This window comes from Lissotriton helveticus, chromosome 8, assembly GCF_964261635.1.
Source record: "Lissotriton helveticus chromosome 8, aLisHel1.1, whole genome shotgun sequence".
In the NCBI taxonomy this organism is placed as follows: Eukaryota; Metazoa; Chordata; class Amphibia; order Caudata; family Salamandridae; genus Lissotriton; species Lissotriton helveticus.
In genome coordinates this window covers 1,262,741,217-1,262,767,016 of record NC_136069.1, presented here as the reverse complement: position 1 = coordinate 1,262,767,016, position 25,800 = coordinate 1,262,741,217, and the positions used below count along the sequence as shown (strand labels likewise).

The 25,800-nt window shown below is 46.3% G+C and overlaps 1 protein-coding gene across 1 annotated transcript in view; it reads left to right on the top strand.

Annotated features, from left to right (window-relative positions):
- VWA3B (von Willebrand factor A domain containing 3B) overlaps positions 1-25,800 on the top strand; it is a 1,052,517-nt gene that overhangs the window by 323,631 nt on the left and 703,086 nt on the right. The window contains exon 15 of the mRNA XM_078658240.1: positions 19,869-20,051. Within this exon, the coding sequence (XP_078514366.1) occupies positions 19,869-20,051 (183 nt within the window). The remainder of the gene's footprint in view (positions 1-19,868; positions 20,052-25,800) is intronic.

Below are 25,800 nucleotides of genomic sequence, written 5' to 3'. Positions count from 1 at the left end.
GGGATGCTCAGACGTGAGTCCCAGGCACTCCACACCACTGGAATCAAGCTAGCCGGGCTGATGAGAGGTGTTACCTTGAAACCGGGCCGGTCCTCGGATGCTTGTTTCCGTTCTGGGAAGGACATGGCTTTTGTAGTTCGGACTGGACTGTTCCCATGGGGCACAGGGTCAGCGCTGATTTGCATATCGCCATTGTCTAACCCAGGGTGGTGTGGAGTGGAAAAACGATGGATTTGGGCCCAGATCTTTGGACTGGGGTGAATGTGTGACATTGATCCACATTCTGTCCATCACTGTTGTGTTTGCAATTACCGCTCTAAGTGTACTGGGGATGCTCAGACGTGAGTCCCAGGCACTCCACACCACTGGAATCAAGCTAGCCGGGCTGATGAGAGGTGTTACCTCGAAACCGGGCCGGTCCTCAGATGCTTGTTTCCGTTCTGGGAAGGACATGGCTTTTGTAGTTCGGACTGGACTGTTCCCATGGGGCACAGGGTCAGCGCTGATTTGCATATCGCCATTGTCTAACCCAGGGAGGTGTGGAGTGGAAAAACAATGGATTTGGGCCCAGATCTTTGGACTGGGGTGAATGTGTGACATTGATCCACATTCTGTCCATCACTGTTGTGTTTGCAATTACCGCTCTAAGTGTACTGGGGATGCTCAGACGTGAGTCCCAGGCACTCCACACCACTGGAATCAAGCTAGCCGGGCTGATGAGAGGTGTTACCTCGAAACCGGGCCGGTCCTCGGATGCTTGTTTCCGTTCTGGGAAGGACATGGCTTTTGTAGTTCGGACTGGACTGTTCCCATGGGGCACAGGGTCAGCGCTGATTTGCATATCGCCATTGTCTAACCCAGGGTGGTGTGGAGTGGAAAAACGATGGATTTGGGCCCAGATCTTTGGACTGGGGTGAATGTGTGACATTGATCCACATTCTGTCCATCACTGTTGTGTTTGCAATTACCGCTCTAAGTGTACTGGGGATGCTCAGACGTGAGTCCCAGGCACTCCACACCACTGGAATCAAGCTAGCCTGGCTGATGAGAGGTCTTACCTCGAAACCGGGCCGGTCCTCGGATGCTTGTTTCCGTTCTGTGAAGGACATGGCTTTTGTAGTTCGGACTGGACTGTTCCCATGGGGCACAGGGTCAGCGCTGATTTGCATATCGCCATTGTCTAACCCAGGGTGGTGTGGAGTGGAAAAACGATGGATTTGGGCCCAGATCTTTGGACTGGGGTGAATGTGTGACATTGATCCACATTCTGTCCATCACTGTTGTGTTTGCAATTACCGCTCTAAGTGTACTGGGGATGCTCAGACGTGAGTCCCAGGCACTCCACACCACTGGAATCAAGCTAGCCGGGCTGATGAGAGGTGTTACCTCGAAACCGGGCCGGTCCTCGGATGTTTGTTTCCGTTCTGGGAAGGACATGGCTTTTGTAGTTTGGACTGGACTGTTCCCATGGGGCACAGGGTCAGCGCTGATTTGCATATCGCCATTGTCTAACCCAGGGTGGTGTGGAGTGGAAAAACGATGGATTTGGGCCCAGATCTTTGGACTGGGGTGAATGTGTGACATTGATCCACATTCTGTCCATCACTGTTGTGTTTGCAATTACCGCTCTAAGTGTACTGGGGATGCTCAGACGTGAGTCCCAGGCACTCCACACCACTGGAATCAAGCTAGCCGGGCTGATGAGAGGTGTTACCTCGAAACCGGGCCGGTCCTCGGATGCTTGTTTCCGTTCTGGGAAGGACATGGCTTTTGTAGTTCGGACTGGACTGTTCCCATGGGGCACAGGGTCAGCGCTGATTTGCATATCGCCATTGTCTAACCCAGGGTGGTGTGGAGTGGAAAAACGATGGATTTGGGCCCAGATCTTTGGACTGGGGTGAATGTGTGACATTGATCCACATTCTGTCCATCACTGTTGTGTTTGCAATTACCGCTCAAAGTGTACTGGGGAAGCTCAGACGTGAGTCCCAGGCACTCCACACCACTGGAATCAAGCTAGCCGGGCTGATGAGAGGTCTTACCTCGAAACCGGGCCGGTCCTCGGATGCTTGTTTCCGTTCTGGGAAGGACATGGCTTTTGTAGTTCGGACTGGACTGTTCCCATGGGGCACAGGGTCAGCGCTGGTTTGCATATCGCCATTGTCTAACCCAGGGTGGTGTGGAGTGGAAAAACGATGGATTTGGGCCCAGATCTTTGGACTGGGGTGAATGTGTGACATTGATCCACATTCTGTCCATCACTGTTGTGTTTGCAATTACCGCTCTAAGTGTACTGGGGATGCTCAGACGTGAGTCCCAGGCACTCCACACCACTGGAATCAAGCTAGCCGGGCTGATGAGAGGTGTTACCTCGAAACCGGGCCGGTCTTCGGATGCTTGTTTCCGTTCTGGGAAGGACATGGCTTTTGTAGTTCGGACTGGACTGTTCCCATGGGGCACAGGGTCAGCGCTGATTTGCATATCGCCATTGTCTAACCCAGGGTGGTGTGGAGTGGAAAAACGATGGATTTGGGCCCAGATCTTTGGACTGGGGTGAATGTGTGACATTGATCCACATTCTGTCCATCACTGTTGTGTTTGCAATTACCGCTCTAAGTGTACTGGGGATGCTCAGACGTGAGTCCCAGGCACTCCACACCACTGGAATCAAGCTAGCCGGGCTGATGAGAGGTCTTACCTCGAAACCGGGCCGGTCCTCGGATGCTTGTTTCCGTTCTGTGAAGGACATGGCTTTTGTAGTTCGGACTGGACTGTTCCCATGGGGCACAGGGTCAGCGCTGATTTACATATCGCCATTGTCTAACCCAGGGTGGTGTGGAGTGGAAAAACGATGGATTTGGGCCCAGATCTTTGGACTGGGGTGAATGTGTGACATTGATCCACATTCTGTCCATCACTGTTGTGTTTGCAATTACCGCTCTAAGTGTACTGGGGATGCTCAGACGTGAGTCACAGGCACTCCACACCACTGGAATCAAGCTAGCCGGGCTGATGAGAGGTGTTACCTCGAAACCGGGCCGGTCCTCGGATGCTTGTTTCCGTTCTGGGAAGGACATGGCTTTTGTAGTTCGGACTGGACTGTTCCCATGGGGCACAGGGTCAGCGCTGATTTGCATATCGCCATTGTCTAACCCAGGGTGGTGTGGAGTGGAAAAACGATGGATTTGGGCCCAGATCTTTGGACTGGGGTGAATGTGTGACATTGATCCACATTCTGTCCATCACTGTTGTGTTTGCAATTACCGCTCTAAGTGTACTGGGGATGCTCAGACGTGAGTCCCAGGCACTCCACACCACTGGAATCAAGCTAGCCGGGCTGATGAGAGGTGTTACCTCGAAACCGGGCCGGTCCTCGGATGCTTGTTTCCGTTCTGGGAAGGACATGGCTTTTGTAGTTCGGACTGGACTGTTCCCATGGGGCACAGGGTCAGCGCTGATTTGCATATCGCCATTGTCTAACCCAGGGTGGTGTGGAGTGGAAAAACGATGGATTTGGGCCCAGATCTTTGGACTGGGGTGAATGTGTGACATTGATCCACATTCTGTCCATCACTGTTGTGTTTGCAATTACCGCTCTAAGTGTACTGGGGATGCTCAGACGTGAGTCCCAGGCACTCCACACCACTGGAATCAAGCTAGCCGGGCTGATGAGAGGTGTTACCTCGAAACCGGGCCGGTCCTCGGATGCTTGTTTCCGTTCTGGGAAGGACATGGCTTTTGTAGTTCGGACTGGACTGTTCCCATGGGGCACAGGGTCAGCGCTGATTTGCATATCGCCATTGTCTAACCCAGGGTGGTGTGGAGTGGAAAAACGATGGATTTGGGCCCAGATCTTTGGACTGGGGTGAATGTGTGACATTGATCCACATTCTGTCCATCACTGTTGTGTTTGCAATTACCGCGTCATATTGGAGGGCGCAATGAAAAGTGACGCATCGCTGTTTTCTCGCAGCGGTGCGTCACTTTTCATAAATGAGGCCCTGTGTTTGCTCTCACTCGCTGTTCATGGCTGGAGAAAAGGTTCCTGCCCGTTCTAAATCCAACTGTGGCTTTTAGGGATTCCCAGTGGAGGGGGCCACATACTTTAGTGTTTACTTACTTCAAGGTATACAGACTTAGGAATGGCCTACTTTGTTTGTTCTATGCTGGACAAAACAAGCTGGGCCTAGCGAGAGCGATCTGATAACAACCACATTTATGGGGATTCCTTCTTCTTTGCTATACCCCTGGCACTGCACATAGTCTTTTCCAGACACACCACCAGACGATCACAATCATCAAATGTTTCAACAATGTTTATTTATTCACGGCTCACCCCAGTGCCAAAACAACATGAAACTTTTACCTCTCTCGGATTTATATGGTATTGCTCTGAATGTGGCATATCTGTTTATATCTATTAGTTTGGCATAATTTTGATCACCTGCGAGTGGCTGCTTAATTAATTTGACTCCAAACCTAGCTCATGCCACTTTTTAATGGTTATTGTAGACTATTGTTTGAATACAGCAGATCACACACAGACTTTATTCACATACTTGTAACATAGTTTTAGGACATTAAGGTGGAAACAGTTGTTATTGTTAAACCATGTTTGAAAAGGTCCCTACTTTGGCTTAATGCAGTAAAGAACTTTATGAATCATCCCCATACTGCTAAACATTATCCTCACGAGAGTACATTAAAACCATTTATAGATTTTGTTTTTCATCGTGTGGTACTGCGGGATATTAGACTGTGATGCAAACATTTTAATGTAATGGCAATGGCTCAAAGACAGATCAGCAGTTAGTCTGACTGAGATTGAAATTACTATTCAGGAAACTAGTTCAACATCTCTCTAACTCATCTGTGAGGGTGTTCCATTTCAGAACCCTTTACCTGCACTACAGTTATCCATAGTTGACTTAAAAGACGGTGTTCCGCTCTTTTCCTTTATGATGTGAACTAAATGAAAGCTATAGCCAGTCCGCTAATATTTTCATATCTCTGGCATCTCTTTCCTTGAGCAACTGAAGATTCATCACTATCCAACTCCAATCACACCACGCTTAACTAATACCACTCCTTAATTCGCAGTCTGTTTGCTGATTTGGTGCAGAACTGAGACATTCACTCTCCAGGTGGTTGATAATGTTTCCGACATGCGGAAGCCTAGGAACACCTGACTGCTAGTTGTCCTACACCTGTCTGCATCGTAGACATATTAGACCAGGCAACACTGACAACCATTTTTCACACCTGCTTGGGTTTGCATGGTACTGGAGGTACTGTCATTCATCCTCTTAGTCAGGTCCAACAATACCATTTTCATTGAATCTAACCGCACAAAGAGCTGATAAGTGATCTGCTGGATGGTAATGGGGGTCCAACTCACATACTTGTTGACACCAGTCAGTTCTCTATCATGCTATTATTGGAAACATCAGCTGTCTAAAAATTGCCTGAGGGTCACTGAGACCTGGATGTCTTCCTACTCCCTTAAACTCTGGCATTTCCCTACCTCATCACATACATTTGAGTGGGAATGCCTTCTTGTACTTTCACACTTACACAATGAAGTAGTTGGCTTACTTGGCAGTAGACTTCCATTGCCAAGACAGTCGCATACAATGGATTAACTCTGATATCCCCTCTATGTTAAGTTGCGGCATCAGAAAACAGCCAAAGCATTCTACTCTAATAGAAACTACATAAATCAATCAAACCTTTCCTTCTCTCTCCTGTCTTATCCGTGGCTGAACTATCTCTCTTTATTTCAAGACTAGACTACTTTCTAGTCTCTCTTCCTTCCTGGCCCAGCTCCTCCCTTAAGGCCATCCCTCATTAGGCTGCCTGCTTAGTTATGATACCAAGAAATTTGATCACATCAGTCTCCTCCTAGTCAACTATCACTGGCTCTCCTTTCAAGAATGTATTCTTTTCAACCTCTCTTACATCATCTTTAAAGTGATAAATCATCATCTAGCAGACTAAGATACAGAAAATGGGTTATTATTTTGGGAAGATGGGATCCCTACCAAGTAGATTAATAATTGTGTGAGTTTCTTAGAGATTGTCTTCTCAACTTTCGATAGCCATGGCTCAAGTAGCTGTAAATATACAGAGAAATGCATGTTAATGTCAATCAGTACCAACAATCTTAAAGTCAAGAAAGCAACACAGTACAAGGCAATTAAAAAATTTAGAGAAAACTTTAATGAGCAATAAGACACCAAAATGATCAACATCAGATAGGGGGATATGTTTTTAAAGGTTTATGGCAAAAAGCACCCAGAAAAAAGTTGAGTATCATTTAAAAACAACAGTTTGTGGTTGACAGAGCCCTTAAATGCGATTTCAGTGCAATCAGGATGCAGTGGAGGCCAGATACACCAATCGGTTCATTCAGGTCAAAGTCATTACCTTGGGACTCAATACCTGAAACAGAAGTCAGAATCTTTCAGCAGTGCAAGCTTGAAGACTGTGGCTGGCAAGGGTCCCTCAAAGTCAGATCAGCAGTTAGTCTGACTGAGATTGAAATTACTATTCAGGAAACTAGTTCAACATCTCTCTAACTCATCTGTGAGGGTGTTCCATTTCAGAACCCTTTACCTGCACTACAGTTATCCATAGTTGACTTAAAAGACGGTGTTCCGCTCTTTTCCTTTATGATGTGAACTAAATGAAAGCTATAGCCAGTCCGCTAATATTTTCATATCTCTGGCATCTCTTTCCTTGAGCAACTGAAGATTCATCACTATCCAACTCCAATCACACCACGCTTAACTAATACCACTCCTTAATTCGCAGTCTGTTTGCTGATTTGGTGCAGAACTGAGACATTCACTCTCCAGGTGGTTGATAATGTTTCCGACATGCGGAAGCCTAGGAACACCTGACTGCTAGTTGTCCTACACCTGTCTGCATCGTAGACATATTAGACCAGGCAACACTGACAACCATTTTTCACACCTGCTTGGGTTTGCATGGTACTGGAGGTACTGTCATTCATCCTCTTAGTCAGGTCCAACAATACCATTTTCATTGAATCTAACCGCACAAAGAGCTGATAAGTGATCTGCTGGATGGTAATGGGGGTCCAACTCACATACTTGTTGACACCAGTCAGTTCTCTATCATGCTATTATTGGTAACATCAGCTGTCTAAAAATTGCCTGAGGGTCACTGAGACCTGGATGTCTTCCTACTCCCTTAAACTCTGGCATTTCCCTACCTCATCACATACATTTGAGTGGGAATGCCTTCTTGTACTTTCACACTTACACAACTTTCGATAGCCATGGCTCAAGTAGCTGTAAATATACAGAGAAATGCATGTTAATGTCAATCAGTACCAACAATCTTAAAGTCAAGAAAGCAACACAGTACAAGGCAATTAAAAAATTTAGAGAAAACTTTAATGAGCAATAAGACACCAAAATGATCAACATCAGATAGGGGGATATGTTTTTAAAGGTTTATGGCAAAAAGCACCCAGAAAAAAGTTGAGTATCATTTAAAAACAACAGTTTGTGGTTGACAGAGCCCTTAAATGCGATTTCAGTGCAATCAGGATGCAGTGGAGGCCAGATACACCAATCGGTTCATTCAGGTCAAAGTCATTACCTTGGGACTCAATACCTGAAACAGAAGTCAGAATCTTTCAGCAGTGCAAGCTTGAAGACTGTGGCTGGCAAGGGTCCCTCAAAGTCATATACGTCGTCATTGAGCTACATCTACAGTGACTGGTTTTGGAGCCAAAAGCTTTAAGAAGAACAAAGGAGTCAGGAGTCTTCTTTCTTCCACTTGGGTCTCCTTCACGAGTGTTCTATCCAGTTCCAGGAATGTTCTGAGGAAATGATGTTAAGATGCTAGTCTTATCCAGTGCACTGAGCAGTTATTGCAGAGTTTTCCTTACACAATCATCCCTACTTTAATGTCCTATGCCCACATCCTTGGCCCACCTCTGTTTGCTTTTCCCTTTACTGTAAAATATCCAAGAAGTCCTAAATTCAAGATGATTGAATGCTTCTTCCCTCTAAAAAGGTGAAGAAGAGTGTGTAAAACAGAACTACAGGAGTACTCCAAAATGTCTTTTAAACTCGCTGCTTAAAGTCTGTAAGATAATATGTCTGCTTCTCCTATAGTACCAGTATTTACATACACTTTCCCTGTTGATGTTATTCAAATAATTAAAATCATGGCGGTTAATTTCAGTGGTTATTATTATTATTATTATTATTATTATTAGGAGCTTATAAAGCGCAGTTCTACCCAAGGGTGTCCTGACGCTACACTCTGACTCACAGGAGACAAACAGGGGCCTCTTCCCTGAACAACCATGTCTTCAGCCCCTTTCTAAAAGAGTTGTTTTGTATGATTAATGTACAGGCCCTTAGATGTATTCTGGCTGGGGTTTGGGCTCTACAGTCAGTCAGTCATTGAAGTTAAGGGTGCATGACACTGAAACCTCATATCTGTCTCTTTTGACAGTGCCCATATTTTGCTTGAGGAAAATGGTTTGAAAAGGTGTGGGAAGGGCAAGTGAGTTGGGATAAACGGTTACTAATTTCATGGAGCTACCAAATGCCAAGACAGCACTGTAGTGTACAGCACAAACATAAATAGCTAAAAAAAAGTGCTTTAAATGGAAAAAGAGAAGTGCTGGTACTCACCAAATTGATTGGGGTGGGTCTGGAAGGGGCATGTCTACGGATGTGGCTTCGAGGCAGGCGTGTACAATAGCAACATTTTCTTCTTCAGTGTAAAGTACCCTAGTGCCCTTCGCCCAAGTTCCGCTCATAGGTGCAGGGCGTAATTGGTATTTCTGTTATTTTATATAGCGTGGACTTGGCCCGGGGGCATTACAACTCTTTACATGAGAAGCAGAAGTTTTATGTGAAAGCATACTTCTTTTGTGGTTTTTTTTGGCATAGGGAGATTTAAGTGATTTGCCCAGAATCACAGGATCATAAGCTGATGCTGGGATTTCACCTCTCTGAGTCATAAAAACAAAAAAGTATGCTTTCATGTAGATCTTCTGCTTATCATGTTAAGCTTTTTAATGCACTTCTGTCAAGTTTGCACTATATATAACTGCAAAAAAGTATCAATTGTGCCTTGCCCACACCAGCTGAACTTGGCAAATGGGCATTAGGCACTCTGACAGACAATGGTGAGTGTATTTCAGCGCTGCAACTTTACACTACAACTGACAGCGTGACAGGTCCAGTATCGGGAGCTCTAGCCATCAAGCCACATCTCCTTATTCCTGTTGCGCTGTCAGAATGTAAGTCTGCAGGTACAAGCTGCCTCTGAAGTACACTCACCATTAACTGTCACACACCGATACCCCAGAGCCTGATCCCATCAGGCCATTAGAAGTACCGGTACTCTCTTGACACAAGGAGAAGTCCCAGTACTCAATGGGACCACTGAGAAGTGGTGGTACTCAGTACTGGTGAGCATGGCTGAACTGAGAAAGCAAACCAGCCATGGCAATTATGTCGAAACCGGCCCGGGAAGGGGGGGACGTTCGGGGGGATGCTGGTGGGAAACTTCAGCTGATTTGGTTACAGGGGGCTGATATTGCAGGACTGCTGTAAAACTGGCCCCAAGTAACATAAAAAATATCCCTCACCGCTCTGAAACCGGTCCCACCGGGAAAGCGCCTGGTGCCTGCTACAGCCAGTCTGGCCCTGATGATGAGTACCGGCCCATTTAAATTACTGGTTAAAAGTAGTTGTAAACGCGGGGGCGTGGCTTGGATGGCAACGCAGGCAGTCGCCTAAGTCCAAGAGCTCCGCAACCCCGGGACAACAACGGCGAGCCATACAGCGAGAACTGCCCCAATCCCCACAAGAAGCACATCGAACAGTGTGGGAACACCTGGTGCTGATGATGGAACTAGCAACACAAGAAGGAACTAGCTAAAAGATCTCTAGCACGGCCGAGCAGTAGGGCGCACCTAAGATGGCGGCGCATTGAAGAAGGCTACAGCAACCACCACACACCGCGGTGCTAGAACCCCTCCCTCATAACAACGAGCGGAAACAAAAGGGGGCGAAGCTCAGGAGAAGCAGCCACTTCAGAGCCACAAAAGAAGGTGAAACAACGCTCGGAGCTGCCCGCGAGCAACCAACTCCCCGATAACGGAAGAAACGAAACCGAAACTCACCAATCCAGGGCGGCCATCTTGCGCTGGCAGCACACAAGCACGGACAGCAGCAGAGGTGAGCACACCGGAAGGCGGGGGTAAAACTTGTAAATGCGCGCCACCACCCAGCCATTTAAAGTCCCAGCAATTAAAGACCTAACCGAAAAAAGGAACCGCTAACCAGGCAGCATTTACGAAGGTCACAGAGGCTGACACCGGAACACGGCGGCCATCTTGAGAGAGGCAGGCGGTGGCATAACGAGCACAACGAGCACGGAAGGCAAGCGCGCCGGGGGGGAGAGCACCCCAAACCCCCGAGCCAAAGAAACAAAAAGGACAGCTCAAGTGGCCAAGCCGGAAGGGTGCATAAAGGCGCTGGATAGCAACACGGCGGCCATCGTGGAAGAGGCAGTCGGTGACTAAAGCCTCAAGCACGCGACACCTGGCCTCCCCAAAACCAAAGCGAAACAAAAAAGGGCCGGAGGCACAGACCGCAGAACAGGACAGACAGACACGGCTGCCATCTTGGGAAAGGAGGCTGGCGGCACGGCGCAATAAGCCAGAGCAACTCCACAGTCGTTGGAGGTGAGCCCCCAAACGCATGCCACCACCCAGAGCTGGCGACACAACAGACACCGGAGCTCATCCCTCGCTGTGGGCGGCCATCTCAGAACAACCAAGAGGCAGCGACCCAGCCGGGAAGTGCGGTACTACCCTTCTTAAGTTCAACCGCCAGGCGCGCCAGATGGCACTACGGAACTAGCTTTGAACGCCAGGGGAGCACACTGAACTAACGCAGCATAACAACAAGCCGCAAGCCAAAACCCCAACGGCACCGTAAGTCAGTCTGCGGAAAGGGGCAAGGTCAGAGCCAACACAGCAAGTAGTGTAAACAGCCCACGGTGGGCAGCTCGTCAGGGCCTACGCCAACCGAACAAACGGTCCTACCCCATAGAAGGTGCAGTGTAGCACTACACACGGCTACAATCGTAGCAGCAGTGAGTACAGGGAAGCAAGCAACAGCAGTGCACAGAGAAGTCCTGGCGTCCAGCAAAACAAGAACCAGGACAGTAAGGTGGCCTAGCAGGTTCACCTTCAGTGGCAGCACGAGGGACAAAGACACCACATCAACAAACAGCGGCCCACACCAAGAGAACCAACAGACGGACCAACAGAAGAAGGACAGGCTGTCCATATACCTCGCAAGAAGAGGTTTCGATAAGATGACCGGCAGAGACGACAAATCTGCCAACAACAATAAAAAGCAAAGGAAGGATATGGTGGAATCTCCAATCAAAATGAAAAACAACCACACCATTGATACAGCGATGGAGACGCTCCTCAAAAAGATAACGGAAGCCAACGACCTAGCCAAGGCCACTAAGAACTCCATGGATAACGTTCAGCTAGAACTCACTGCAATACGAGCGGACCAAAGCAAAATCGCCAGCAGAGTAGGTGAAGCGGAGAGGAGAATTAGCGACATAGAAGATAGAACAGCCAGCACTGACAGAGATATACACTATGTCTCCAAGGTATCCAGCGACCTTCAGAGAATGTTCGCGGAACAGGAAGACAGAAACAGGAAGGGGAACATCCGGATCCTGGGAGTGCCAGAGGATGAAGAAGAGGCCGCAGGGTCGTGCGCAGCAATGCTAGAAACCCTAATTCCAAAACTGACGGGCCGGGCGGGGAGCCAAGCGGCATGGACAATCGTAACCTTGTGGAGACACTTTTTCTATTTTTCCCTCTTTCTGTCCTACTACACATCCCAGATCCCCAACCTGCCCCGGGGGGGGGACCGATAACATGTGGCGGGGGGTAGCCTCTCTGGCCCAAATCTGACACCAAGGACTAATTCTAGCACCTGCGTAGGCACAAGCGAAAAACACAGACCGCCATGACCACACTCATCACACAGACCCCAGTGCAAATAGCCGCAGACATCAAGATAGTATCCCTAAACGTCAAGGGCCTTAACCATCCCGTTAAACGTCGGAAGACACTAGAGTATTTAAATAAACTCAAGGCCGACATATATGTCCTCCAAGAGACCAGAGTCTCAGTAGAGGACGCGAACCGACTCAAGGCGAGCTGGATAAGCGAGGTAGTATGCTCACCAGCCGTAAACAAGAAGGGGGGAGTGATCACCATCATCAGCAAGAAAGCAAAGTTCAGGGTACACGACTACCAAGCAGACACAAAGGGCAGAAGGCTACTCACTTGTATCAAAAGAGGGGAAGAGACTATACACATAGCCAACATCTATGGCCCGAACTCAACAGACAAAAAATTCTGGGAAGAGGTAGAAAGCGAGCTCAACAGCATTCCCCTGGGGGAGCTGCTAATCACAGCGGGAGACATGAACCAAGCCATGGACGACGCCACGGACAGACATCCACATAGACCCAGCCACATAACGCAAGAGCAGACAACACTCAAAAACCTATGCGCCAAGCTAGCACTGTCAGACCCATGGAGACTACAACACCCCAGCGCCAGAGAATACACATTCTACTCGAACCCACACAACTCATATAGCAGAATTGACTACATACTCATGTCCTCAATGCAGACACATCTGACTGAAACAACAGAAATAGGGCCCATACCAATTTCAGACCACGCTCACATCTCCCTCTCCATAAGCGGGAAGCACAACGAGAAGCCAAACCGTAGCTGGCGCCTCAACAGCGACATACTAGAGAACCCGACAAACATAACTGAGGTAGAAGAGGCGATTAAGGAATATCTAACGTTCAACGACACCGCAGACACTGACACCATCACTCTCTGGGAAGCACTAAAAGCCACAATAAGAGGGAAGCTCCTGAGCATCAAAGACAGGATGAACAGGAGTAGGAACAAAAAAATTACAGAACTGGAGGGCCAGATAAAGGAACTAGAAAGGAACCATAGCGCGAACCTGGTGGATAGGAACACCCTCACCACACTCACAAAAGAGAAGTACGAATTGAACAGGATACTAAGTGAAAGGGCAAGCACTTGGATTAACAAATACAAATCCATAAACCTATGCTCAGCAAACAAAGCAGGCAGAGCACTAGCAGGATACCTGAAAGCCAAACAAAGGCAGCACTCTGTCGTAGCGATTACAGACAAAAATAACAGAACGCACACGGTCAACAAGCTAATCTTTGAAACCTTCAGGGGTTTCTACAAGGAACTGTACACAGCGGACAAATCACTAGCAGCAGACGGCGGCGCAAACTTGCTAGACAAACTCGATCTGCCCAAACTAAGCAACGAACAAAGAGACTCACTAGAGCAGGACATAACTGGAGTCGAGGTGGGGATGGCAATAGACTCGCTGAAGCCAAATAAAGCGCCAGGGCCGGACGGATTCACGGCGGCCTTCTATACACAGTTTCAGCCCCTGCTAAAAGAGACCATGGTCAGAGTCTTCCAGACGTGCGCTGACAGGGGGAGCATGACGAATTCGATGGCAGAGGCAAACATCATTGTCATCCCCAAAGAGGGGAAGGACCCACAATTCCCGCAAAACTATCGCCCCATCTCACTAATAAACGTAGATTGTAAAATATACGCAAAAGTAATGGCTGCAAGACTAAACACATATCTACCTCACCTCATACACAAATCGCAAGTAGGCTACCTAAAAAACAGACTCTCACAAGACAACACCAGACTACTCTGCCACCTCATAAACCGCACAGCTAACAGCATGGAGAAGGCAGTCATGATTGCGCTTGACGCAGAAAAGGCCTTCGATAGAGTCTCGTGGCCCTTCCTTGACCAATGCATGCGCAAATTCGGCCTAGGGGATAAATACCGGGGTATGGTCATGTCACTCTACAAAAACCCCCGGGCACGAGTGGTGGTCAACACAACCACGTCGGCGATGTTCCCCCTGGAGAGGGGGACGAGGCAGGGGTGTCCTCTATCACCGGGACTATTCCTACTCGCATTAGAACCACTCCTTCACATGATCAGGAATAATCCGCTAATAACAGGAGTACGAGTCGGAGGGCAAGCTATCAAGCTGGCAGCATATGCCGACGACATCCTGATCACCACTAACGACCCAGAAACATCAATAGAAGCCCTGATGCAAACCATTGAGGACTATGCGCAGGTCTCAGGATATAAATTAAACCGTGACAAATCTGAATGCAAGCCAATGAACTGCCACACAACTAGGACAGTACTAGGCATGTCCGGACTTGCGTGGCAGACGAAACCCCTGAAGTAAAATAACTACACAGTATTGCAGGGCTAGAGGGACGTTTAAGAGACCAAGCCTAAGTAGTATCCCCCACAGGAACAAACTACTAAACAACAAACTTAGGGGTCTATTTAGAAATCCACAAGTGATTCTATGCTTTTGTAATCATGTCAGCAGTACATGAGAAACAAACACAGCAAATCTAACAAACCATACCACCAAAAAGTGAAGCACCAGTAAACGTGAGTCACCCCTGGTTAAGGATTCCCATCAAAAGTCTTGTATGGATCAATATTCTCATTTGGTAGTCCTTATCGGGTATCGTGTCTCTTGATCATTGAGACCGGCATACCCCAACAGCCAGTTAGGGGTAGCGACCCACAATCACTCGGTACTACCACATGATGTTGATACAATGGGAAGTGCAGTGCAAAAGCAAAAAAGTGGTGAATTAAAACAGGATAGGGAACTTAACACAAACCAGTTTTAATAAACGTTAGCCCCTTCCCCTTTAAAAACAAGAACAGTATAATAGCATCAACGCAGTCAACACAAATAGCTGCGAGGAGACCAACATGTTTCAGCCCCAGTGGGAAAATTGCCCAGGCTTTCGTCAGGGTCTCTGTTCTAAATATATGCTACTGCATTATGAGTGATAAACGTGTGAAAAAACTAGACAAAAAAACACACAAGTGAAAACCAGAAAAGGATATAATTCTCCTTCAACTGTATGAACTCCTCTCTTCGGCACCTGGTCGATTTAGTACTGTATGTTGGGGACAAACATACCGGTAAATCACGATCAGTAATCATGGTCTGCTGAAGGAGGTTGCACTATACCTCAATAATTCTCAAATTCATTACTCACCCAGAAACCCCTGAAGTACCTGGGCCTCCTCTTTGGAAGAGACCTTAGGTCGACCCTAGACCACAACGAGGAGGCAATGCTGAGGAAGATCAGGAGCAAGCTAAAAGCCTGGAGCCCCAAATTCATTAGCTGGTGGGGTCGAGTCGAGACGATCAAGATGATGATCACACCAATGCTAAACTATCTGCTGAGCATGCTACCACTAACCTTAACTACGGACTTTCACAAAAAAATAGATAAAGCAATCAACTCATTCCTCTGGGGTGGCAAGAAGGCCAGAATCAGCCTATCAAAACTCAGACTAAAAAAGTACCAAGGTGTGCTAAACCTTACGAACTACAAGGCCTTCCAAATGGCCTGCCTAGCAAAACAGGGCATACACTGGATCTCCCCCACACCAGAGTACATGCCGGTCTGGCTCGACCTGGAAAGATGCATCCTGGGGGGGGGGCGACCCAATCATGGCACTGACAGCCAACAGACACCCAGAAGCAAAGAATGCAATCATCAGGAACACAAAGACGGCACTACTCAGTGTAGACAGAGAACTGGAGGTCAGCATCAAAGGGTCCAACTGGGAATCAATATGGTACAACTCCAAGGTGACATACAAAGGGGGTACATTAGAGAACACAGAGTGGTACAGCAGAAGCATCACGACGCCGGCCCAACTAGAGCTAGATAGCAACCCGCTCACATTCGAAGCACTACAGCGCACGCATAAACTACCAAACAAGGAGTTCTATGAATTCCTCAGGATCAAGGCAGACATCACCAAAGCTAACCTCTCGAAACTTCAAGTCAAAGTATGCTTTATTCGAGATTTCACTCATAAAAGCAAGACATACAGTAATTAAAAATTCAATTAAATTTACCATTCATTATTACGAATACTAAGCATACTATTTACAAATTTTGACTCAATGAAAACCAGTGCAATATTTAGATACAGAACAAGATAAAATAGATTTAAAAAAGTACAAAAAAATAAGATTAGATAAGTTGAGACAGTTTATAATAAAACCGTTTATAAAATATAAAAGATGCAGAGAAACATTTCAGACAGAGAATAATCAAATGACTAGCAGTCTCTGTCTAATCGACCATGCCCATCCTAAGTATTTCGCAGTGGCTATTACTATCCATGTTAAAGTGCTAGTGCATATTACACGCAGCGCAATGGTACCCCTGATTGCCCCCAAATTCCTACACATCGGTACTAGCCACACACGTCTAGGGTCAGAGTAAGCTGGGCAAGTGAATAGAAAATGGCCCGTTGTTTCTTTAGCCATACCACACGCAGGGCATATATCACTCAGTCCACCATCCCATCTGGCTGTCAAAGATCTGAGAGGAAGTGAACCTGCTCTCAGTTGAAACAAGAGCTTTCTATCACCAGGCCTGGCTATAACATCCCAATAAGGTTCCAAGAAAGGATACAATTTACCGTCTAAGAAACTCTTAGTCATCGATCCTAGACCAGAGCTACCCCAAGCCTGGGATGCTATCTTCTCTCAATAGATTTCTTTTAGCACCTTTTTTGTTGGAAAAGTTGCTCCTGCTGGGTCAGCCCAAAGTGCGCTCATACCAAGCTCAGTCAAGACTGTCTTTAGCGTTTTGAGCCACTCATTTTTGTGAAATGTATCTAATTTAATGATGTCTAAGAACCCTATGGCGTAGTGAGAAAGCCTCGGAGTAGTCCAAAGCCTGTGCCAGTACAGTATTGGTCGAAGCCTGGCCAGGTCTGTGACAGCTTTTCTGCCTAGCTCATACCTAAGGGGCAGCAAGGGAGTGCTCTTAGGGAGACCAGTAATCGCCTGTAGAAACTTGTTTTCCGATGATTGGAGCAAAGATAGTTTCTCGAACCCCCAGAGCTCAGCACCATAAAGTGCAGATCCTAGGGCCTTTGCTTCATACACCTGGAGAACGGGCTTTACAGGTTTCGTTAAAGATTTTCTATGTTCAGAGCTAATAGCACCTGATAGCTGCCTATGCCTTAGTGTAGCAATATCTATATCCTGTCCCCAGCCATTCTTATTTGAAATATGTATACCGAGGTAGGTAAAAGTATTCACCACCTCTAGAGGGCGACCATTCATAATGATTTTTGATTTGAAACTTCGGTGGGAATTAAAAATCATCAGTTTTGTCTTCGCGACATTAACCTCGAGCCCATGCTCCTTACAGAATAAATCAAAAATAGACAAAGCACGCTATAGACCACTCGGAGTTTTTGATAGGATGAGCGTGTCGTCTGCAAACATTAAAATAGGCATTTTTAAGCCAGCTAAAGAAGGGGCATCTACATCTGCAGATAGCATACGTGAAACCACACCGTTTACATATAACGTAAAGAGAGTAGGTGCCATTGCACAGCCTTGCCGGACTCCCCTTTCCACCGGGAAATCCTCTGTCACCATACCCTGACCTCCCCACTGGATTTTAGCATAAGTTGCTGCATGGAGCCGCATTACCAATGTCAGTAATTCAGCTGGTACACCCAAGTCCTTTAAAACAGACCACAGCTTGAACCATGGAACTAGATCGAAGGCAGCCCGCAAGTCGACAAAAGCCGCATACAGGCTGCCCACTCCCATTACCACGGTCCTCCACTGCAGCAAGTTAAAACGGAAGACCTGGTCCACCGTACTTGTTGACCTACGGAAACCCGCCTGAAAGGGAGACAAAGCATTATTTTCCTCCGCCCAGTCTAGTAGCCTATTCACGATCACACGCCCTATTATCTTTTGGGAAGTGTCAATAAGGCTTATTGGCCTGTAGTTTCCAGGCTGGGATCGGTTGCCTTTCTTAAAAACAGGCATTATTACCGCACCCTTCCAGGATAGCGGTACCTCGGCACCCCTAGCAATTGCATTAATAATTAGACAGATGTATTTGCACCAACATTCCTTATCGTTGATAAAGATGTCGGCTGGTACACCGTCCATTCTAGGGACGCGCCCGCTGGCCACAGAATTTAGAGCAGCCAAAATCTCTTTAGGACAGAAAGAATTTTCTTTGAAATGGGTTGAAATTATGATTAATGCAGTAGGGACTTGGTTTGTTTCAGCATACTGCATTCGGAAAAATTTTACCCATTCCCCTTCCGGAACATTGTTGTTTGGAGGATCAGGAAAACCCTCACCTCCCCACTTCACAATATTCCAGAACAATCTAGAATCATTTCTGTCACTAGCTCTTTTTAATTCAGACCAGTGATGCTCATCCCAAGCTTTTTTTGCCTTTGTTATAGTATCTTTATATTCCCTTCTGGCAGTTTGTATAACAGTGGCCTGTCTCCCTTTTATAGCAACCCCCAGGGCATGTCGTGCATCCCGACAACAATTATTATACCATCCTGGATGTTTGGGAGCTCTTGCCCCATTGGTATTTACGGGCTTGAGAAAATGGTTCTTTATTAAAGAGAAAAGGGTTTCATGGATTTCAACCACACTGCCTAAACCTGATGAAGAGGACGTGTTATTTTCCAAGGCTAGTATTGCCTTGTCAGCCTCGGCATTAATATTCTCCATGGCCTGCAAATTGGACACTACATTAGTCCATCTCAACCTTCGCATGTCATTCGTGGGGACAATCAAAGGTGCGGTAACCATCCATCATACAGTACTCACAAAACCTAAACAAGACAGGCCACCAAACTGCTCACATTTACAAACTCATTACCCCCCGCACCACAACACTAAACAACAAAACACTAGCATTCTGGGAAGGGGAGTTACAGAGACCACTAAACGAAGATGAAAGGGCCAGACTATGGATCTCAGCATCCAAGAACAAGATAACCCCACAATTAGCCCAAACAAAATACTGGCTACTACACAGACTACATTGGACCCCAACCAAGCTAGAAACAGTAGGAGCCAGCGAGAGCGGCACCTGCTGGAACTGCCACAAAGCAAGGGGGGACCTTGCTCACGTCCTATATGAATGTCCCAAGGTCAAGGTTTTCTGGCGCAAAGTTTACGAACTCATAGACACGCTTACAGGCTGCCACATACAAAGCGGCCTACCAGGCATAACTATGGCCTTCCTGGCGACAGAGCTCGACTCCAAAGAGAACCGCGAACTAGTAGACGTCTTGCTAACCGCAGCCGCCAAAACAATTCTAGGTAACTGGAAAAACACGAGTAAAGCCACGTTCAAACGTTGGTTCAACTGGGTAACATTTCTACGAGGGGCCGACAACATTACCGCCAACCACCACCCGGCGAATCACACGGCCAGAGGGGACATGTGGGCGGCCCTGGATGCCCACCTGGAACGATAACCCCACCCCTTTTTCTCTCTCTATCTTTTCTCTCTCTCTCGTGCTCCACCACAAGCCAGACATTATATTTTGGTCTAAGCAGTCAAGAATTGTGACAAACTGTCTGTATATGTCAAATTTATTTTCAATAAAAATATTTTGAAACAAAAAAAAAACTAAAAAAAAACAATGTATTGTAAAGCGCTCTGATACCCTCTTGGGTCATGTTCATGCTATATAAAACTTTATAAATAAATAAATAAAAGTAGTTGTAAACGATCCTTTTGGCGTGCAGTTTAAGTGGAGATGTGTGTAGCAGGAGTGTTGAACTAGCATGCATGTTTTATCCTCTTGTTCTTCTGCACAGCCTACGGAAACCATCATGGCTGAAATCCAGATGCAGACTCCGGTTCCTATTCATACGATTTCTTTCAACTGTGATGATACGGAGGCAAACCAGTTTCTGTACGAGCTTTCCAACAAGACTGGGGGCCGGTTCCATTGCTACAGCTCGGACCTGAGAGATCCCGAGGCTCCGCGAGCTTTTGTGGTAAGACTGTTTTCAGTTTTTATAATTTGTAGTTTAGTTGCCTGGGGTAGACCTGTGTCATGTGAGGTGACTTAAGCACTTTGAGACGGGTTCTTCAGAGGTAGTTGGCAGCATTATGTAAGCAGTGCACCCTTGGCAGATTGACATTTTGATCCTCCCCTTTCCTGGCAATAGCTGCTTGTTGGAGAAGTCTCCACTATCCACCCACCCCAGGCGTCAATCCATTGTATTATGATGTTTAATTTCATGAGAAGGTAACTCACAACGCCCTCAAACCTTTTCTTCACTTGATTCCACCACCCACCAACATTTTAAATTATGGATTTCTTTGTTATGGGGTACAGATATCCCCAAATTCCATCACCAATCCCATTCATTAGCCCATTTAAAATATTCATGTTTTCTTTTAAAATGTAAGGATTATCAAAAACTGATATCAGTTATATTTAGGAGATTAATATTGAATTAAAACTGGATTAAATGAATGGACACAAGAATGGAATTGTGATACCTGCAAGCATCGTGCACCGTTAATGTTACACAATATCAAAAATAAAAATGATTACAAATATAACTGGATTTGTGCTTTTTCTGAAATATGTTTCAATGTAAAAAATAAAAAAAGGCAATTAATAGAAAACATCTTAGGGAACATTTAGGGACACTTTTCCCCAAACAGAGATGGTTTCTAGCGTATAAAAACTTTTGACATTTCAGGCAGATGAATGGAGAGGAGAGAGGACCAGAATCTGGTCTGATGCAGGCGTGATCACTCTGTCTGCCAAGACAAAGGCCTATCAGTTGCATTTAGTTTCATGTTAAAAGATGGAATCTAAACACGCCTTTTGCAAAAACATGTGCTTAAAAATACGGGCTTCCAAAATCTCTACCAAACACCTCCAAATAACACCTCTGCCAAAATCTCCCTGTTGTTATGTCATGCTATGTTATAGGCCACTTGTAGAGCGTAGGCTTACCATAAAGTCTTTTGGTAGCAGAGGGAAGCATGGATCACCAGTTTAGGCATAGGATTGTCGAAATAACCAAGTTTCTAAGAGTCTCCTGAATTTCCCATAGTTGGATACTGATCTAATATCCAAGGGAAGTGTATTCCATGTAAGAGGAGCCAGTACAGAAAAACTGGCCCCTCCTAGCATTTTCCTTTTGCTTATTGGCACCGTAAGTAAATTGAAATGAGCTGATCTAAGATGGCTAGTGGGTTCTAGCGCCGAAGTCTGGTCAATACAAAACAAGGGCTTTTTACCATGAAGAGCCTTAAAGAGCCTTCCTAACAAAATGTCAACCTGTTTTAATGCTTAAATCCAGCAACATTCAATTCCCACTTGTTTTAGGACTCAGGAAATTTCCTATTCTAACGCTAGACATGGCATATCCAGCATCAAGCCCTTCATAGGGGTATCAAGTGAATGTCGACATTTTGGTTGGGAGGTATTTATGTAAGATGAAGATCTTGGAAGTCTATATTTTGGAGTCTAGGGAGCATATTTATGAGCCCCTTTGCATCGCTCTTGCACCACGCAATATGGTGCAAGTGTGACGCAAATTCAAAATGAGATTTATGAAGCCATGTAAGGCCACCTTACGTGGCCCCAAGTGGCTTTATGAATCTGTAGTAATGCAGTGCAGCGCAAATCATTGTATTGCATTACTCTGCACCAGGGAGGCATTTCCATGGGCATTGCATGGGTGTTCCCATGCAGCATCGATGGATTTTGACGCATTCCCAGATTTACCAGAAGTGGTAGACCTGGGAATGTCCCAAAAACTTATGCCCCCCCCCCCCCAGAGAAATATGTTTACTTCAACTTGTTTTACATTCTGCAGCACACATAGAAAGAGGAAAAAGCCTCAGGAAATTGGTTTTGTACAGGAAAGTGCCCCTTCCTGCACTAAAACAATCCACCTTACAATACAGGTACCCTTACACCATGGTGCAAGGGTGCCTGCATTGATGCTAGGCAGCCAAAAAGGCGCCAGTGCAGTGGAAAAGGCAGGAATGTGCCATATTGACTTAAATAATGTGCATTCCTGCCCTTTCCCTGTCATGCAGTGCAGCACAGCAAAGTGACTTGCTGCGCTGCACTGTGTGACATGGCCATAAATTTGGCCCTCTGTTTTTGCAAGAAATGGTTTGCAGTCTGTTTTTCCACTCCCTCATGGCATCGAGTCTCATAACTGAAAATGATGGGGCCCCCCTACAGAATGTGATGATATGATTTCATATCTCATAGATATTCATTGACATTAGGCTGAATAGCTCCCCTCCGAAGGGTTGGGCACCCCCTGCACTACTATAGGCCAAAGGGGCCCATGTTATGTCCCTGAACCTGGCATGAGGATATTTGCCAGCTAGCCTGTCTGTAAGTTGTCACCCTTCAGAAACCTCTGAGAACATGATAGCAGTGTGATAGGAGTGTGGGGTGCAATCTGCAGCTCCGAGTTCAGGGTGTTCTGGCAAAGATACCAACACTTTGATTTCAAAAGGTTGCATAGCTTCTGCTCTTGTTATAGAGTGGCTTACTTAACCAACTTTCACTCTTGTTTAGGTGTAGGTCATTAGCCCAGCTATCTGTTTTTTTCACACACACTATTCTGTTGAATATTTTCAGTATATTTTGCATTTAAAAAATATATATATACCCCAAAGAAAACACACGCTCCATCTGCAACGCTGTACAGGTCACACCAACAGTGCTTGAAAGGTTTCTTTATTTAAAAGGCTAACAGGCATGACGCGTTTCGAGTCCAACGACTCTTCCTCATATGCCACTTGCTGCAATGTCAGTGGATTCGTTAGATTTGAATAACGTAACTAATTAAGACATTGAAAAGGGACCACATCCATTTCATCCAGTTTAAAGGGACAGTTTCTTCATGATTTCTTTTTACGTAATTATCACCGTATTTCAGTAGTACAACAAAGGTGAGTACAGGTTCTTGTTTTAGGTTGCCTTTTAACCCCCAAGTGGTATTATCATCACAGATTTCCTTTGTTGTTCGATCTTGTTAACCTTTATCACATCATACGGCGACAACAGTTCCCAAAGTGCTTCACAACTGCCCTTTACTTTCATACTGGTTTTCAAAGTCGATTTCGGTAAAATCACACTTAATCCACACAGTACCGAGTGCAACACATGCTTTTACACGGACAGTTCCATACCTCGGTCACGGTGTACAAGTAGAGTCTCACTATCACTGAGTTTCCGTGCAGTTTCTTCGTTTGCCTTTCAAAGTCATTGCCTCAAGCACGAAGTGCTGAGGAAAATTCCTCTGCAAATCCTAGCGGCTGAAAAAGTACATTCCTCAAGTTGAGGCGGGCCTCACACGGTGGCCCTTCCATCACAAACTCTGTTCCTGTTCACTTTCGCAGCCGGATTGAGGAGGAATTGATTCTCCAACTTAAAACGCGCCATAGGGCGTGTTTGCAGACATTTCACCTCAGGCCACGCCCCCTTCCTTCACCATTGTGCATACGCGCCCCGTGGCGAGTTCAATACTGAGGGTCCCTGAGGGCCAACTAGCCCAGCAGGTATCTCCAGTATGCGCCAGGGAGCTGCGTTGCAGACAAGTGGTCAGAGGCCATGCCCCTTTTTACACCTCTCTGCAACGCAGCTATGTGGCGCTTACTGGAGGTACCTAGTGGGCTAGTTTGACCCTAGGGACTCAACTTAGAACGGCCACAGGGCGCGTTTACACAGTGGTGAAGGGAGGGGATGGGACCTGAGGTGCCGTGTGCAAACATGCCCTGTGGCGCATTTTAAGTTGGGGAAATAATTTCCCATCAATCCTGAGGGACCCTGGGGGCCAACTAGCCCACCAGGTGCTTCCAGTAAGCCCCACTGCGCAGCGTTGCAGAGAGGTGGTGCAGGCCGTGCCCCTTTTTACACCTCTCTGCTATGGCGCTTACTGGACGTACCTAGTGGGCTAATTTGCCCCTAGGGACCCTCAGGATTCAAGGGGACTTAATCTCCCAACTTAAAACGGTCACAGGGCGTGTTTACACTGTGGGAAAGGGAGGGGACGGGGCCTGAGGTGACGTTCGCAAACACGCCCTATGGCGCGTTTTAAGTTGAGGAAATAATTCCCCTTCAATCCTGAGGGACCCTGGGGGCTAACTAGCCCACCAGGTGCTTCCAGTAAGTGCCACAGCGCTGCGTTGTAGAGAGGTTGTCCAGGCCGTTGCACTTTTTACACCTCTCTGCAACGCAGCTCTGTGGCGCTTAATGGAGGTATGTGGTGGGCTCGTTGGACCCTAGGGACCTTCAGGATTCAAATGAACATAATCTCCCAACATAAAAGGGCCACAGGACGTGTTTACACAGTGGTGAAGGGATGGGATGGGGCCTGAGGTGACGTGTGCAAACACGCCCTGTGTCGCGTTTTAAGTTGGGGAAATAATTCCCCTTCAATCCTGAGGGTTCCGGGGGGGCCAACTAGCCCAACAGGTGCTTCTAGTAAGCACCACTGCGCTGCGTTGCAGAGAGGTGGTCTAGGCCGTGGCCCTTTTTACACCTCTCTGCTACGCGGTCTATGTGGCGCTTACTGGAGGTACCTAGTGGGCTAGTTGGACCCTAGGGACCCTCAGGATTCAAGGGGACTTAATCTTCCAACTTAAAATGGCCAGATGATATGTCATCAGTGATGTCATGAGTGATGTCACTGACCATGTCATGAGGGATGTAATATGTGACGTCATCAGCAGTGCATTGCGGGCAATGTAGTTATAGTTAGCTGAACTAACTATAACGGGGGAATTTCATTGGTTTTGTACGAGTGAAATGTCCAGCTAACTATAACATCCCTGAAACCTATGGTTTTTTCAGTGACTATATATATATATATATATATATATATATATATATATATATATATATATATATATATATGAAAGCACAGCTCCTCCTCTGCACGCTCTGCGCTCGCAGCCCACGCTTCCACGCCAGCAAGTAGAGGAACTGACCAGAAAAGTCAGCAAGATGTAATTTTATTAACACATCACCCACAGAACCAGCGACGCGTTTCGGGCCAAGGTGCCCTTGTTCACGCTGCTATATATATATATTTTTTTGTTAATGTATTTTTTTTACTGAAAAAACTAAGGTTACATAGATGTTATAGTTAGGAAATATAATTTCAAAAACCTTAAATTCACTGAAAAGACCAACGGTTACAGGGACATTATAGTTAGACTCAGATTTTACTCGTACAAAACAAATGAAATTCAGCAGTTATAGTTACTAAAGCTAACTATTACTTACACTGCACTGCTTTTGACCTCGCATATTACATCACTCATGACGTAGTCAGTGGCATAACTTATGACTTCATTGATGACATCATTGATGACATCACTAATGGCATCACTGATGACATCATGTTTCGTAAACGTTTCTTAGAGTTAAAGATATATACTAAGATACTGCATAAGTTAAATTACTGTTCTTTTTGTACTAATAATGAGTGATACTGTTTCTAATATATGTCACCTGAGTGGCACTGTGAATGTCTGTATCAGTGTGGGAGTTGGTGTCTGAGTGGCTATATGTGTGTGTGAGTGGCTGTATGGGTGAATACGTGTGTGTGTGACCCACTTCAGACCCATCTCCCTCCTCTCCTTCCCAGCCAAGGTCATTGAAAAGGCAATCAACGCTCAACTCTCCGAGTTCATCGAAGAGAACCACGTCCTCGACACCTCCCAATCTGGCTTACGAAGCGACCACAGCAC